Consider the following 15,180-nt stretch of genomic DNA (forward strand, 5'->3'; position numbering starts at 1 on the left):
GAGTTGTGGTGCTGGCGAAGAATGCTGAAAGTACCATGGACTGCTAAAAGAACTAACAGATCTGTCCTGGAGGAAGTGCACACGAAATGCTCCCTGGAAGCAAGAATGGCCAGACTTCGTCTCATCTATTTTGGTCATGTTGTCAGAAGAGATCATTCCCTGGAGAAGGATGTCATGCTTGGTAGGGTGGAGGGTGACGAAAGAGGGGGAGGCCTCAAGATGGATTGACACGGTGGCTGCGATAATGGGCTCAAGTATAGCAGGGATCGTAGAGCTGGTACGGGATCGGGTACTGTTTTGTTCTGCTGTGCATGGGGTCGCTATGAGTCGGAAACAACTCGACAGCACCTAAGAATACCACCAACTGTCTAGTCTATTCCAACTCACAGCGAACCTCATTGGGTTCAAAGGCCAAATCTTTATGGAAGTAGATTGCCTCACCTTCCTTCCACGGAGGGGCCGGTAGGTTTGAACTGCCAACCTTCTGCTTAGCAGTCAGATGCCTTAGACACTGCACCGCCAGAGATCCTTTGAATTAGAGATGTTCAAAAAAGCTTCTTTTTCTCACAGCTATTTCCTAGAAATCTTTTAACCTTTCTAGCTACTATAACCATCAAACTCCTTTCCAAGTCTATTCACAGTCTACTCTTTTGTTTACCTCAACAAAAGAAATGGGGTCATCTCTAAAATCTACTGATTTTCACAGGGGGTTTCTATCTTGGGACTCATCTCAACCCTAACAGTGCTTCACTAGGATAGAACTAAGTAGAAGGAATATCAGCAGCCTGGCCTTGGAATGTTAATAGGAAAAAAATATCTTATGTATGTCATTAAGTATGTCAGATAAATTTCTGTGTTCTTCAAGATTAATTGCTCAAGCAGCAAATTCTATTGTGCATAAATTAAAACTTAGAGAGAACACTGAGTGGTATAAATAGATAAATTGGAAGATGAGCTTAAGAGTTAATGATTTATAATGTTCAAACTACTTAAACCAAACTTACCAGTCTGAGGTCATATTCAGCATGCTTGTCAATACCTGAGAGTTCAGAGAAGTATATGGAGTCCCAAATATTAATTCTACCCCAATTTCTTTAACCTTAAATCTAGCATATCTGTATATTTTCAAATATGGACACTTTATATTTGATAAGTAATTAATGGAGAAAGGAGCTAACCTTCCTCTGACTTATCTTCCAGTGGCAGTGGAGTTATTTCCTGAGCCATATGAGAAGAAAAAAAGAAACAAACAGAAAACAAGGTTTGGAAAGGAAGAGAGACAATTCCTTAAAATTAGATACTGTTGTATTCATTACCTATCTCTATTCCAAGAAATGAATCAAAGTACTTACAATCCCTAAACATGAATATTTTTTAAATTTAATTTTTTAATTGCACAAATAAAATGGAAATTTAACAATTATTTACAATTACTCCCCTCACCCAACAACTACATTGTTATAAACTTTCCAAGATTCTTTCTCAATTTGTACCAAGTTTTTACTCAGTTGGCATGGCATAGCACCTGCACATCAGGTATTAGATAAATATTGTTGAAGTAAATTAACACAATGCCTTTACCCATTTATCAAATAGCATCCTGTCTTTCTTAACAATTTCTATACCAGTATTTTAGGGCTCATATAATTTTTTTTGTAATTTTCACCCCTGAAGACTAAACTGAGCAGGTAGACACTGAAGAATAAGCTCACTGAGTATCAAGTGTCTTCTAGATTGTTTTGAATAAACAAATCAGAAGTAACCTTACAGTTACAATGCCAAAAATCTTCAAAATATATTGATACATCTCAGTTGGTTTTTAATATCTAATCTGAAGTTTTCTGACTTGGGGAAAGGTGAATATATATCTATCTGTAAAGAATTTATTATTAGACATGTGATATTTTTACTCTCCATTCTAAAGTAAATTTAAAAAGAGAAGTGATAGATGTACAGTTGGAACATTAGTAAAAACCAGTTCAGAACTTCATTTTGCCATATTCTTATATTTTACAAATATGCACACCTGTTAAACATACTAACAGTTTAGAAACACATTAAAAATTTACCACTACAAAAGTTACTTAGAAAATATTTGGTCAAAGCCTCTAATTTTGCAAATATGGAAACTAAAGGCTCAGAACAAAAAGTGACTTGCCCCTGGGTTACAAGCTTATTTATTGGCAAAAGGACTAAAACCTTGGTATTTCATTGCTCTTCCATTATGCTACCACGATTCAAGAAAACAATAAAATTTTGATACATTTCTTAAATTTCAGGGATGCTAACATTTTTCTTCTTTTCATAATTTATTATTTAAGAGAGTATCAATCCAATTAGTGTATTTCTTTTGCTGACACACACCCACTCAAGCACTGCTCATTTACTTGTTTATGCTGCCTGCCCTCTTGCTTGTTCCCAGAGATCATTTATTTATTTATTAAGATCATGTTTTATGAATTCTAAAACAAGCAAATATTTTGGGGAAAGATATACTTGTTAGAAGAGGGTACAAGCTGCTTGAAAAAAGCAGTAAAATGTTTTACCTTGAAAGTGAGCGCAGAATACACATTTATTACTAACACAAAGGGCTATTTTCACCACCCCCACCACTGTTAGTGAGAATTCTGAATTCTGACTGACCTCTTAAGGAGGTAAAAATCCACCCTTGGTGGAAGCAGCTGTGACGCTGTTTAAGAAGCTACAAATAACCTGCTGGGAAATTCAGCAGGCACTATTATTATATCCTGTTTATACTGTCATTTTTTTCTATCTGTAGGATATTATTTATACAGACCCCACCCAAGAACTTCTTGTTTATTATAGAAATCCTCCAAATCTATAAAAAGAAACCTGAATTTGCTTCTGGAACAAGCACATGTGTTATAATTTTGTATCTCACTACACTTTTTTATTTAGCATTTTCTTTTGTTATGCACCACTTGGTCTCATTTTTATCTTAAGGTTGATTTATTTCATTATTTCCCATATTAGAGTTGAAATTAAACTTTAAAAGAATTAATTTCAAGGCAAGATTCTGGAGTACCACATCCTAAATTTTATTCAGACAGATATTCCTCTAAGATACATTTGACTAATATGTTTAAAGACCAAAAAAAAAATGTGTCTCTATACTGATCAGGTATCCTAGTGAATGACTTCTGGATGCCTAAATGCTCCCTTACCGAGGCACAAGTAACACCAAGTGTTCAATCATGAGGGTCAGGCTCTATTTTGTTCTCACTCACTCACTCACTCTTCTCTAGTTGAATCTTTTCTCTAGAATGAAAAATGCAGCACCTGATTATAGCACAATAGCTGGATAGGCTGGGAGAAAAATAACAATAAAGGAATGAATTCATGAGAAACATGAATTCAGTAAGGTGTTCAATCGGACAATGAACCAATCATCCTCACTTCTCTTCTTTCCTATCTTCTATAAATAATTGAATTAAAGCAGTTGAAAGAAAAATGTAAGTTTTTTAAGAGAAGAAATTCATGCAGCATTTGTTGAACAAATGAACAATTATCTGTGGAAAGGGAGCACATATGGACAAAGTCATAATGGACAACTGTTCACATGTGTAACCTGGAGTTGGCATCACCAATAGTCAATCTTTTTATGCTACAAGGCAGCTAGATAACCATGAAATTTTCAAGGTACATGTACAAGGCTGGATTCTTTGGGGATGGGTAAGAAAAAGTCATTGCATTTGATAACATTATCCTAATATGCATAAATAAATGAATACTAAACTTCAGGGTAGTGAACTAAGTGTAACTAATTTAAAAAAAAAAAGGAAAAAGAGATCTGCATGGGCTAAAGTGGTCAAAGAAATCAGAATGAGGATACTAGCTGAGAAAATCTTAATAGGAATTGATAAAATTGAGATAAGGAGAAGAAAGGTACCTTACGTACAACAAACAATTAAAAAGCATCAAAGTGAGCAGAATCTTGGAAATGGTTAAGTAAATTTAGAGAGGAAGTATAATGAATCCACAACCAAACTGCCATCGAGTCAATTCCGACTCACAGCAACATTATACAGCACAGAGTAGAACTGTCCCATAGGGTTTCTAAGGATATACACCTTTAAGTAAGCAGACAGCCACACCTCTATCCTGCAGAGCAGCTGGTAGGTTCAAACTGGTGACCATTTGTTTAGCAGCCCAGTGCTTTAACCATAAGTACTCCTTACAGTGAATCCAAAACTAAACTCACTGCCATCAAGTAGATTCTGACTGGAAGCAGATTGCCTCATCTTTCTTCTGTGGAGCAGCTGGTGAGTTCAAACCATTAAGATTTTTGGCTAGCAGCCAAATGTCTTAACCACTACACCACCAGAGCTCCTTTGTAGTGAACAAATTAAAAAAAAACCTCACTCCTATTGAGTCGTCCCCAAGTCATAGTGAACCCTCCTTGGGTTTCTGAGGCAGTATCACTATAGAAGTAGATTGCCCAATCTTCCTTCTGAGGAGTGGCTGGTGGGTTTGAACCACCAGCCTTCTGGTTAGCAGTCAAATGCCTTAGGCACTACAGCCCCAGAGCTCCTTTATAGCGAATAGCAGATGGCAATAAAAAAAGGTGGCTAGAGGAGGACATTATGCTGAGTGAAATAAGTTAGTCACAGAGAGACAAATATTGTATTAGTTCATTATTATAAAAAGTCAAGGAAAGGTTTATATATGTAAGGAAACTTTCTCTGTTGGTTACCAGGGGTAAGAGGGGAGGGGAGGGAACACTGCAAAAATAAATAAGAAAAACAATAATAATAATAATTTAAAAAAAGGTAGCTAGAGTCAGACTATAAGAAGTTTCATTTTTCAGACAATGAAGAGCCAAATCAGAGATTTCTGATGAAAGGAGGATAAATGTATGGGGAAGATAATTTAACAGGGTAGAAAGTCAGACCATATTGGATTTAAAATATCACACGAAAGAAATACTTTAATTATGACATTAATTCATTTTGATAAAAGAAATGTAAACATATATAAAGAACATAATGTACTGGGCTTTATATTTTCTTTTATCACTTACATTAAAAGTTATTTTTAAAATTCCCAACAAATTAAACCTAAAATACATAATGTAATATATTGATCAGCATGATTATACTAGGTATATTTTAGGAGCTCTTGTGGCGTAATGGGTAAGGCATTTGGCTGCTAACCAGAAGGTCAAACCCACCAGCTGCTCCTTAGAAAGAACACGAGGCAATCTATTTCGGTAAAGATTTACAGCCTTGGAAACCCAATGGGGATTACCATGAGTCAGAATTGACTCGATGGCAGTGTTTTTTTGTTTTTGTTGTTGTCATTGTTTATGTATATCTGAATGTTTACTTTAAAAAATTATACAGGTGGTGCAGTGAATTACTTGCTATGAGTCTTCTAGCTAGCTATGGTCATTGTGACTGCCACCTGATTACTGGGTGGAACTATGCAAATTAAAGTTCTTGTGGCCCACCAAGGGGATCAGAAAGCTTGTGAGTAATGTAAATAAGGTACATGGCAGCCTTACAGGGATGGAACTATAGAAATAAGGTATATGGAACCCTAATGTGGGGATTGGTCAGTTTTGACATTTTGCTAGGCTTACAATGAGCCCTCCCAGAGGTGGAAAAGGGGGATCTCACTACCATCAAGACAGAAAACAGCCAAGAATCGAGTGTATCCCTGAACTCAAGATCTCTGTGCTGAGATGGAAAAGAGGTGGCAGCAGCAGAACCAAGAGACCTGCACAAGACAGAGCGGCAGACTTGCCAGCCCATGAAGCAAGAAAGCTGAGTGTCTCTGGGCAGGAGGCTTGCTGACAGAGTTGGGTGTACCTAGGTGTACCTATCAGCAGAGCTAAAAGAGCTTTGTAACACTTGCCTAAGCAGGGCAGAGGCCAGGCCAAGTGGCAGAAGACCAAAGAAAGGCATGCCTTTGAAACCAACTGGAGTCAAAGTTCAGCCTGCATCCCAGGTTGGAGACAAAGAAGTAAACATAGTAACTCAGTTCCTAACGTGTTGAATAGGATGAAATCTCAACTATTCCCCCACCCTGGTTAAGACAGATAGGACTCTGGTTAGAGACAAATAAGCAAACATAATAACTCAGTTCCTTAAGAACTGAATGGAAGGAAAAGTCAATTTACACATTCTTTTCACGCTGTTTCCCCTAGAAACAGGTAATAAGCATGCTAATGTGTCTCAGGAAACAACTTCAAAATTAACCTTGTCTTGTGTACATGCGCAGTGAGACAAACAGGAACAAAGTTGCTGGGAATGGACATTCTCCCCTCTGCCTAAGCCCCAATCAGCCAACAACAGGAAGCCAGTGTGACTCATCTGGTATGTAAGCACACTGCATTAAAAAACGACTGTCCCTTTAAACCAAGGCAAAGGAAATTTCAGCCAATCATCAACTATTTCACACCCAAATTCCTGAAATTTTTATGAATATGCATAACCCTCTCTCCTGAAACTTACAAAAACTGTAATTCGATTTAGATTTGGGAAGTCAGATTTGGGTACGGACCCCTGTCTCCTTACATTGCCGCTTTGCAATAAATAATTTTCTCTCCTCTTAATCACTCGATATGTGAACTGTTTTGGCCTGACTGCGCACCAGGCAGGGGCCCGCAATTGGTCCGATTTCACCTTTGGGCACAACCTAGAGGAGGCTGTCCTGACTGAAGAATTTTATCAAAAGCACTCCTAATCCTGAACATTAGCCTGTTACTTCTTTAATAAACTCCATAAAAACAAAACCAAATTCACGCCATCGAGTCATTTCCAATTCACAGCGACCCCATAACTGTGAGTATTGTCTGAGAATCTCGTGTTGCCACTGCAACAAATTATTGAACCAAGCAGAGAAGTAGTGAGTGCCATAGGAGGGGCAGTTGGTTTAACAACTGGTAAAAAGGTTGGAGGGTGGCAGCATCTGTGTCTTCTGCCTCAGAGGAATCAGCCTTGGGCTGTTGATGGTGATTCTGTCTTCCCTTGATAAGGTTGGAGGAGGTCAAAAGAAGCTGTTCCCATGCCCTTTGCGCATCCAACAAAATTCATTTATTTCAACTGAAAATAGTTACTTAAATTATTCGAGATTTTACCAAATTTAACATAACTTGCTTTGGTTATTTGTAATTATTAAACAGAAAAAATATTAAAGCAGTGCTGCTATTTCATATATTTCTGTACTGGCTTTATAAATTGCAATGCTGTAGGAAGACAACTAGATTTGGGATCAGACATGTGCTGTGAGTCCCACACTACCATAATCTCACTGTCTGACTTTGAATAGATCACTTAAACTATTTGGACCATTGCTTCTTTGCTTACAAAACAGATGAAAGAGTTAAGTTCAAAGCACTCTTAGTGACTTAATCTCAGAGGTGGTTGCTTTTATAAGAGACCACAGATAAGCTTTGAATCAGTAGTTTCCAAATATTAGCTGGACTAGAAGAAGTCAAATTTTACAAGAATATGAAGTCAGTGAGGGATGAGAGAAGAGGGCAAAAAAAAGTTCCTAGCATAGATTATTTTCTTGGGAATTTTTTACAAAAAGTTTCATTGTAAGTAAGGAGAATAACCATAGAGCAGTACAGTCAATGTAAAATGGTCAGGCTGGGAAAATAAGCATGTTAACAGGTTCAGAAGAAGGATCAGTAAAAAGAGAGAAAGTTAACATACAAAGGGGAGAAAGGCTAACTGAGCAGCCTATAAAAAACAAGAGGTAATAATATGAAAGCAAATCTTAAAAAAGAGAGAAGAGCACTTGAAAGAAGATAAGTAGAAAATTTAAATTAAGATAGTAGAAGTTAAAGAGAAGTGAAAGACTTCACAACAGATGGATAAACAAGAAGGTAGGCTGCCTGCTAATGGTGAGAAAGGTAGAGTTTGGTTCAGAACCCAAAGTGGTGAAGCAAAGCTGTTATGGAGGTAGCAGAATTGGGAAAAAGATCAATAAAAGTCAATACTGAAAACAGATAGCATTAATCTTTGATGTTAAGAGGCTACCACAAGAGTATTTGTAATACTAACAAAAGCAACAAAGTTGGGAAGGAAAATCAGTTTGGGGAACAAAATAGTAGGTTCATTTTAAAATATACCATTTGAAAAGCCTAATAATGTCCTAAAAGAGAACTGGAAGGAAATGTAACACTAGTATACAAGAAGGTTGTTTTTTCTTTTTTAAATTTTTTATTGTGATTTGGTTGTGAATTCACAATGCAGATTTGTTTGACACTAAATAGTTCATACACATTGTTTCACAGTACTGATTACAATCTCCACAATAAACACTCTTCTCCCACCTCCTCCCTGTGACTATCCTTTCCCTGTGCCCTTCTTACCTATGCCTTCCTGTCTTCTAGCTTTCCCCCTATGTAAATACTGCCTTCTGATCTCTCATGGTTGACTGTTCAAAGGGGTGCTTCTCCCTGGGGTAGGTGTTCCACTTGCAGGCCTTTCTATTGTTTGGCTGAGAGCTAACCTAAAATAGAGTTTTATAAAGCACCATTCACAAGGGAGCTGAAACCTTCACAAGATGAATTCAAGGAATTCCTCTTTGTGAGGAAAGGGCAAATGACTGAGGTCACAACTTTCAGAAGCACTTGCAAAATAAATATAAAGCAAACACTGAATGGCTTGAAGGAAAAGAAGAGAATCAGGAAGGATGGATGTTGAGAAGGTATGGGGTAGAAGGATGGGGAGGCAGGGGTGCTGTGGGTGGTAAAATAATGATGAACATTCAAGCAACAATATAACAGGGCAGAAGTAGAAGAAGATACCCTACAACTATGACTGGTAATAAAGTAACAGGTAAGTTTCAGTGGAAACAAATTCAAAGAAATGTAGAGAAAGATCACCAAAAGTATTTCCAGTTTTAAATATATGGGTTTAAATACTTCATTCCATAGTACTAGGGCAGAGTTAACTATAGGGTAGCAAGAGGAAGGAATGTGATAAAACAGATAATAAATGTATAAATATATTTTCAAGTCTTCTTTCCCAAAACAGCAGGATGCATGATGAAGACTATTACCGAGTGAGGTAATGTTAAACATGGCCAATCCATTGAAGTTAAGGTCAGAAAAGCTACCCCCCGACACACACACACACACAAACACACATACATTGCCATCAAGTCGAACCCGACTCATAGTGATCCCTCCTTGGGTTTCCATGACAGTATCACTACAGAAGTAGATTGCCCAACCTTCCTTCCAAGGAGTGGCTGGTGGGTTTGAACCGCCAGCCTTCTGGCTAGCAGTCGCCACCAGAACTTAGGCACTACACCACCAGAACTCATTTCAAACCTAAATCTGGGGGATCTGATTAAAAAGGAAACTTAGATGAAGTACGTTTAGGGTAGTACTCTGTACTTTTCCATTTCTAACAAGCTCCCAGGTGATGCCAAAACTGCTGTTCCATGGACTACATTTCAGTAGCAAGTTGTTAGAGCATATCTTGGTTTCATTTTTCAAAAAGGCAATATTTGATATACCTTATAAACCCATTACAGTTATCTAATGCTTTTAGATATGGCTAAGAAATGCTTTTCTAAGGTATTTTATTATGATTTGCATCAATATCGGATGGGTTTCTGCAAAAAGGACATGGAAGCAGCATCTTCTGACTTCCTCTAACCTCACAAGTGGGAAACAGTCACTATCAACAGCCCAAGGCTTATTCCTATGAGGCCAGACATGCTGTCACCCTCCAGCCTTTATAACAATGCTGACATGAATCATTCCTTCCATGGCACTCACTACTTCGCTACTGGGTTTGATAATTCATTGTAATGGCCACACAAAACTCACAGACAATACTCATGACTATGGGGTTTATTAGGAAAATAACACGCTACAACTCAGGTTCAGGAATGTGCTCAGGACACAATTCCTCAATTAGGACAGTTTCCCCTCTACTATGCCTTCAGGCAGGTCTCTCTGGCCCTTGGCCTCTCAGCCTGGCCTCTGTCCTGCTTGGGTAAGTGGGTTACAAAGTTCTTTTAGCTCTGCCAATAGGTACAGCTACGTGCACCCCGCTCCACCACAAAGCCTCCTGCCCCAAAGCACTCAGCTTTCTGATTCTGTGGGCTAGGTTAAGCCTGTCACTCTGTCTTGTGCCTCTTGGTTCGACTGCTGCCATCTCTCTACTAAGCATCTCTGCCAGGCATCTTTCTGCTGGGCTTGTCTCTGTCAAGGAGGTCTTGTGCAGGGAACTGGAGTCCAAGAACACGCTCCACTCTACCTCCTCCACTCCACCTTTGGCTCTTCTCTCTTGATGGCAATGAGCTTCCCTCCTATGCTTCTAGGAAGTCTAATTTTAAGCCTGGCAGGGTGACAAAACTAACCAATCCCCACATGACAGGTGTATATACCTTATTTGCATGGTCCCACCCAGTAATCTGGTAGGAGTTGCAAAGACTGGCTAGAAAAGCCATATCAAGTAATTCACTGCACCACAGTTTCAAAAGCTAGTACTTAAAAGATTCAGGGTATTCAAGCTATTTAGACATGTTCTATCCTCCTCCCAGGGATGAAATAAACTTTCTAATGCTGTTCTAAGGAGCTCTGGTAGCAGAGCTACCAGAAGGCACTGCTAAAGATGAAGTCCAACTATTTCATTGGGCTTGCTTGCTTAGTGGCATGTTAAAAAAAAAGGAGGAGAGAGAGGAGCAAATTAAGTTTCATATCTATCACATTATCTTAGTTTTCAAAATGTAGTTGAAAAGTGTTTCTGGTTCCTCTAATGACAAAGGCATAGTTAAATTTCCCTTAACGGTCCTATAAATCATTGATATCCAAAAAAGGAAGGCTACATACCAACAAAGAAGACATGCTACCCCAAAATTTAAGAACTTCATAAAAAATGCAATCTGAATAGAGAATGACACATATACACCACAAAATAGGGATGGGACTAAGGTGGAGGTAGGGTGGCAAGGGTAATGGGATGGGAAATAAAGAACAAAGAGAAGACAATGGTAATAGCCATTTAACTCTCATCTTCTCAGTAATGGTTTGAGGAAAAGCTTTCACATACAGGAAAGTGGTTAAAAACACAATTTCCTTTATCTTTGTGAATCATTTTTTTTTAATTGATGAAATGAGGGATTAAATTTGGAGGACTCCAAAGCTTTTAAAAACACAGTACACAGATAACAGTTGGATGTGCATGTGTCATGGCTATGTGGCAATTAAAAGAAACTAGATAAACCCATTTTTAGCCATAAAATAGAGAAATTTGTGCTTCTTATAAAGGCTATAAAATTTACTAGCACAAGTTAAAAAAAAAAAAACACTACAGACATTCCATGATATCAGACACAATGGGTTTTAAATCACAGGCATACATTATTATGCCTAAGTTGACAGATCTGCACTGCAATGCAGAAATGCAAGCAATATTCCAACATCTGCGCCAGCAGGCAGAGACCAGATACGATTCCAGAATAAAGGGCTCTTTAGCTCTTACCTGTTACCTGTGCAACAACTGCCTGGGAAATCCTCCGATTGGCAAGAAAGGCTTTGATTTCCTCTTTTATCACACTGCTGTCCCTCCTAACAAAAACAGAAGACAAGACCAACAATGTATGTTGAAGGTAGAAATCCTCATCTTTGCTAAGAAAGGTGAAGCAGAAAGGTGGGCAGAACATAGAAAGGACACAAAAATAAAAAGTATGCAGACCAAACATATGAAAATATGAAATCAAAACAAACCAAGAAACACTAAATATTCAAGTCCTAAAACATTACATTATCAGACAGACGCTTTAGTGAATGCCACAGTAGATATAAGTCTCATACCAGAAGAATGGTTAATCGCATGCTGTGTATAATTCACATTAGGAACAAGGCTGCCATATGGTATATACAAAGTTTCATTACTTGGGAATGACTATATCTTACACAGACAGAAATCCTAGAAAAATAAAAAGCAACAACAACAACAAAAATCAGGTGTGAGTAGACTGTGGGATCACATGTTAACTATGCAACTGCATAAATGATGTTCATTTTTAAAACCACTGATAAGGAAATAAATAGACATCTCAAAATCATTCTCACAACTACTAAAATATTAGCCATTTTAAGAAATGCTTTGGCCTTTAACATGCCTTCTTTTTCCTGTGTAAATAAGAGTATCATGAGTTGAATGAAAAATTTTAGTATTAAAAAGGCACTTATTAATTTCCTGTTACATATGTCAGAATACATAGTATTTAAAATTACTCTGAATTCTGTGTCCTCTGAATTAAATATTATGGACTTCATTTTTCCTACAGTAAGATGTCTGTTACAAATTTTCACTTATTTAAGAACCCAACAAATTCTCAGAAGACTAGAAATTCACTAGATTGACTCATAAATTGACCAATTTCTCTTTAATGTTTTATTAGCTAACGGATTATACAAATAGAGCACTAATTTTTGTCCAACTTCAAAAGTCACATAGAATTTGTTATCGAATACAAGGGTCAGCAAACTACGGTTTATGGACTAAATCCAGCCTGTTTTAGTACAACCTATGAACTAAAAATGGTTTTCTCAGATGAATATTTGTGATCGATTTCACAACAGGAACACTAAACTTTAAACCCCAGTTAGGCAAAATATTATCCCCTCCAAAAAAATTATATTCCTTTCATTATTAGACTTGTGTTGTAAGATAATTATACTCAATTATTACTATTATTTTTGAACTTTGTCAATAATAATTTTGTGAAAATTTGTTCTCTCATATATCTCTATATATTACTCTTAATTTTGTCTCTTAGCCGCAAAATCTAAAATGTTTACTATCTGGCCCTTTAGATAAAAAGTTTGCAAACCCTGATCTAATATGACATAAAGACAGGCATATCAGTTGAGCATTTACCTCAAGTAGATACTCTCCTTGGGGAGAACAATCATGGGAGAAAGAAGGGCTGCTTATGCACAGGGAGACAGCTCAGGGGGCAGGAGTGCATGGAGGGATGGACACAGGGAAGAGGTAACTGTCAGGAGGAAGTGGGAAAGGAACTGTTGCATTGTGGTAAATTGTAGTCAATGTCATGAGAAAAAGTGTATGTGAACTTCTGTATGGAAAGTGAGTTTGCTCTGTAAACTTTCACCCAAATCACAATTAAAAAAAAGGAAGAAAGAAAGAAATGTCTTTACCAGTATCTATGCCAATTGGCTTATGTAAATAAAATAACCTAATCATCTGGTTTCTGATACAGATGCAAAATTAACCTGAAAGAAAATTTAGATAAAGTATTTTATTTCAATGTATAAAATGTTCTAGGAAAATAAAAACTGAGTTTAAGAGAATATTCATTATGGTTAAATAGAAACTGTATTTTGTAGGTAAAAAATGATTAAATGGTATTTTATTGACTACCAATTGAAATTTAATTTAAATCAAATTCATCTAAAGTAGATACTAACTCATATAAAGGAGGTAAAACTTGAGGGAATTATCCTGTTTGTAAATTACTCACAACTTTACAGTATGATATTATCAAAGGACTGCAGCAAACAAAAGTCAAGACAGCAAGCAGTTCACTTATCCTTTCATAAACTCCATCATTAGGTACATGGCAAACGTCTAAGGCCTCCCAATGATTAACAAACAAAACAAAACAAAACAATATACTCTTTACTCAACTGCTTTACCAGAGCTTTTTCATATTGAAGGAAAACACAACAGATTAAAAAGATAAAATATGATTGAGCAACTCATTTACTCAAACTGGGCCTTGGTTTCATTATCTGGTGAAATAAGACCACTAATACTCCCTTCAACAGCTTTTAAAATTTCTCTTCAAGAACTGAAATTTAATAATATCAAATGTATATGCATATATCTATAATATATGAATTTGGAAAACTTTTGAAACTATAAACGTGTTCATAAACACTGTTATTTTATAAAACCTCAGTAAAGATTCCATGAAAAGTAGAAAAAAATGATCCTTTATAACTATGTAAGATTGAGGTAAATATCTGTATCATATACTCTGAGGCACCATGAAAAGATTTCTGTAGACAGAAGCAGTGATGTGTGTTCCTTAGCTGGTTTTACCAGGTACTTTCAAATTAAAAATAGCATTCAACTTTCAATGTGGTCACTTCTCTTATGTATTTCAAAGATTTACATTCTACTGGGGTAGCTGTGTTATTTAACCTTTCACATGTTGTTGATATTGTGCTAGCTGCAGTCAGGTCAGCTTCCCCCCTCCAACTCACAGAGATCCCATTCACAGTGGGCTAGAACCATTGTGATCCATAGGGTTTTCATTTGCTGAAATTTTCCAAAGTAGGTCACTGGGCCTTTCTTGCTAGTGTGTCTCAGTCTGGAAGCTCTCCTGAAAACTGTTCAGCATCAGAGTAACATATAAACCTTTCACTGAAAGAGGGACAAGGCTGCATGTAAGATGCACTGGCCAATAACCAAATCCAGGTTTCCTGCATGGAAGGTGAGAGAATTCGACCACTGAACCAATGTCTCACAAATTTCCATGCATCCCCTTATTCTCAGATCACTTGGTCCTCTTTTATGACCTCCCTCTCCTACTGTTTATACTGTATCCTATAAAATCATCACTTTCTTAGTATGCAACTCCTTCAATTATTCCAGTTTTAATTGTCTCATCTTCTCTTAGTCCCTCTCTTCATCTGAAATTTGACATCCTCCTTAAAGAGAATGAATCCCTATTCCCCTTTCTCATACAAATCTCAACTCTTTGTAATTTCTATACCTAATGATTTAAATGGAATAAAAGTGAAGTGTCGGCCGACCTTTTCTCTGATTCCATACCTTTCAAGATAAGACAGCACTGTATTTGCAACTAACCATCTGAAGTCCATGGTTTCTCTTAGTACTACTCTTTTTTCAAATCACTGTCATGCGGATTAATCTATCTAGATTATTTCCACCTAAGATGAAATTCTTCTGTTCCACACTCCACTGCTGTCATTTTTATAGCTTGTTAAACTTTCCATTGCTACCTATACCTTTCAAAATACCTGGAAAAATTAATCAGTGATGCCTCTTAAAGGAAACATTCCCTTTTTTATTTTTTAATTAATTTATTTTTATTTGGGTGAAGATTTACAGAGCAAATTCACTTTCCATACAGCAGTTCACATATACTTTGTCTCATGTCATTGACCACCGTTTATCACAATGCAACAGC

General features: G+C 37.0%; 1 protein-coding gene across 1 annotated transcript in view; it reads right to left on the reverse strand.

The window, feature by feature from the left end:
• HMBOX1 (homeobox containing 1) overlaps positions 1-15,180 on the reverse strand; it is a 162,712-nt gene that overhangs the window by 132,012 nt on the left and 15,520 nt on the right. The window contains exon 3 of the mRNA XM_042780670.1: positions 11,475-11,560. Coding sequence (XP_042636604.1) covers positions 11,475-11,560 — 86 coding nt within the window. The remainder of the gene's footprint in view (positions 1-11,474; positions 11,561-15,180) is intronic.

Source organism: Orycteropus afer, unplaced genomic scaffold (genome assembly GCF_000298275.1).
Source record: "Orycteropus afer afer isolate SDZICR_OR568_19922 unplaced genomic scaffold, OryAfe1.0 scaffold00053, whole genome shotgun sequence".
Taxonomy (NCBI): domain Eukaryota; kingdom Metazoa; phylum Chordata; class Mammalia; order Tubulidentata; family Orycteropodidae; genus Orycteropus; species Orycteropus afer.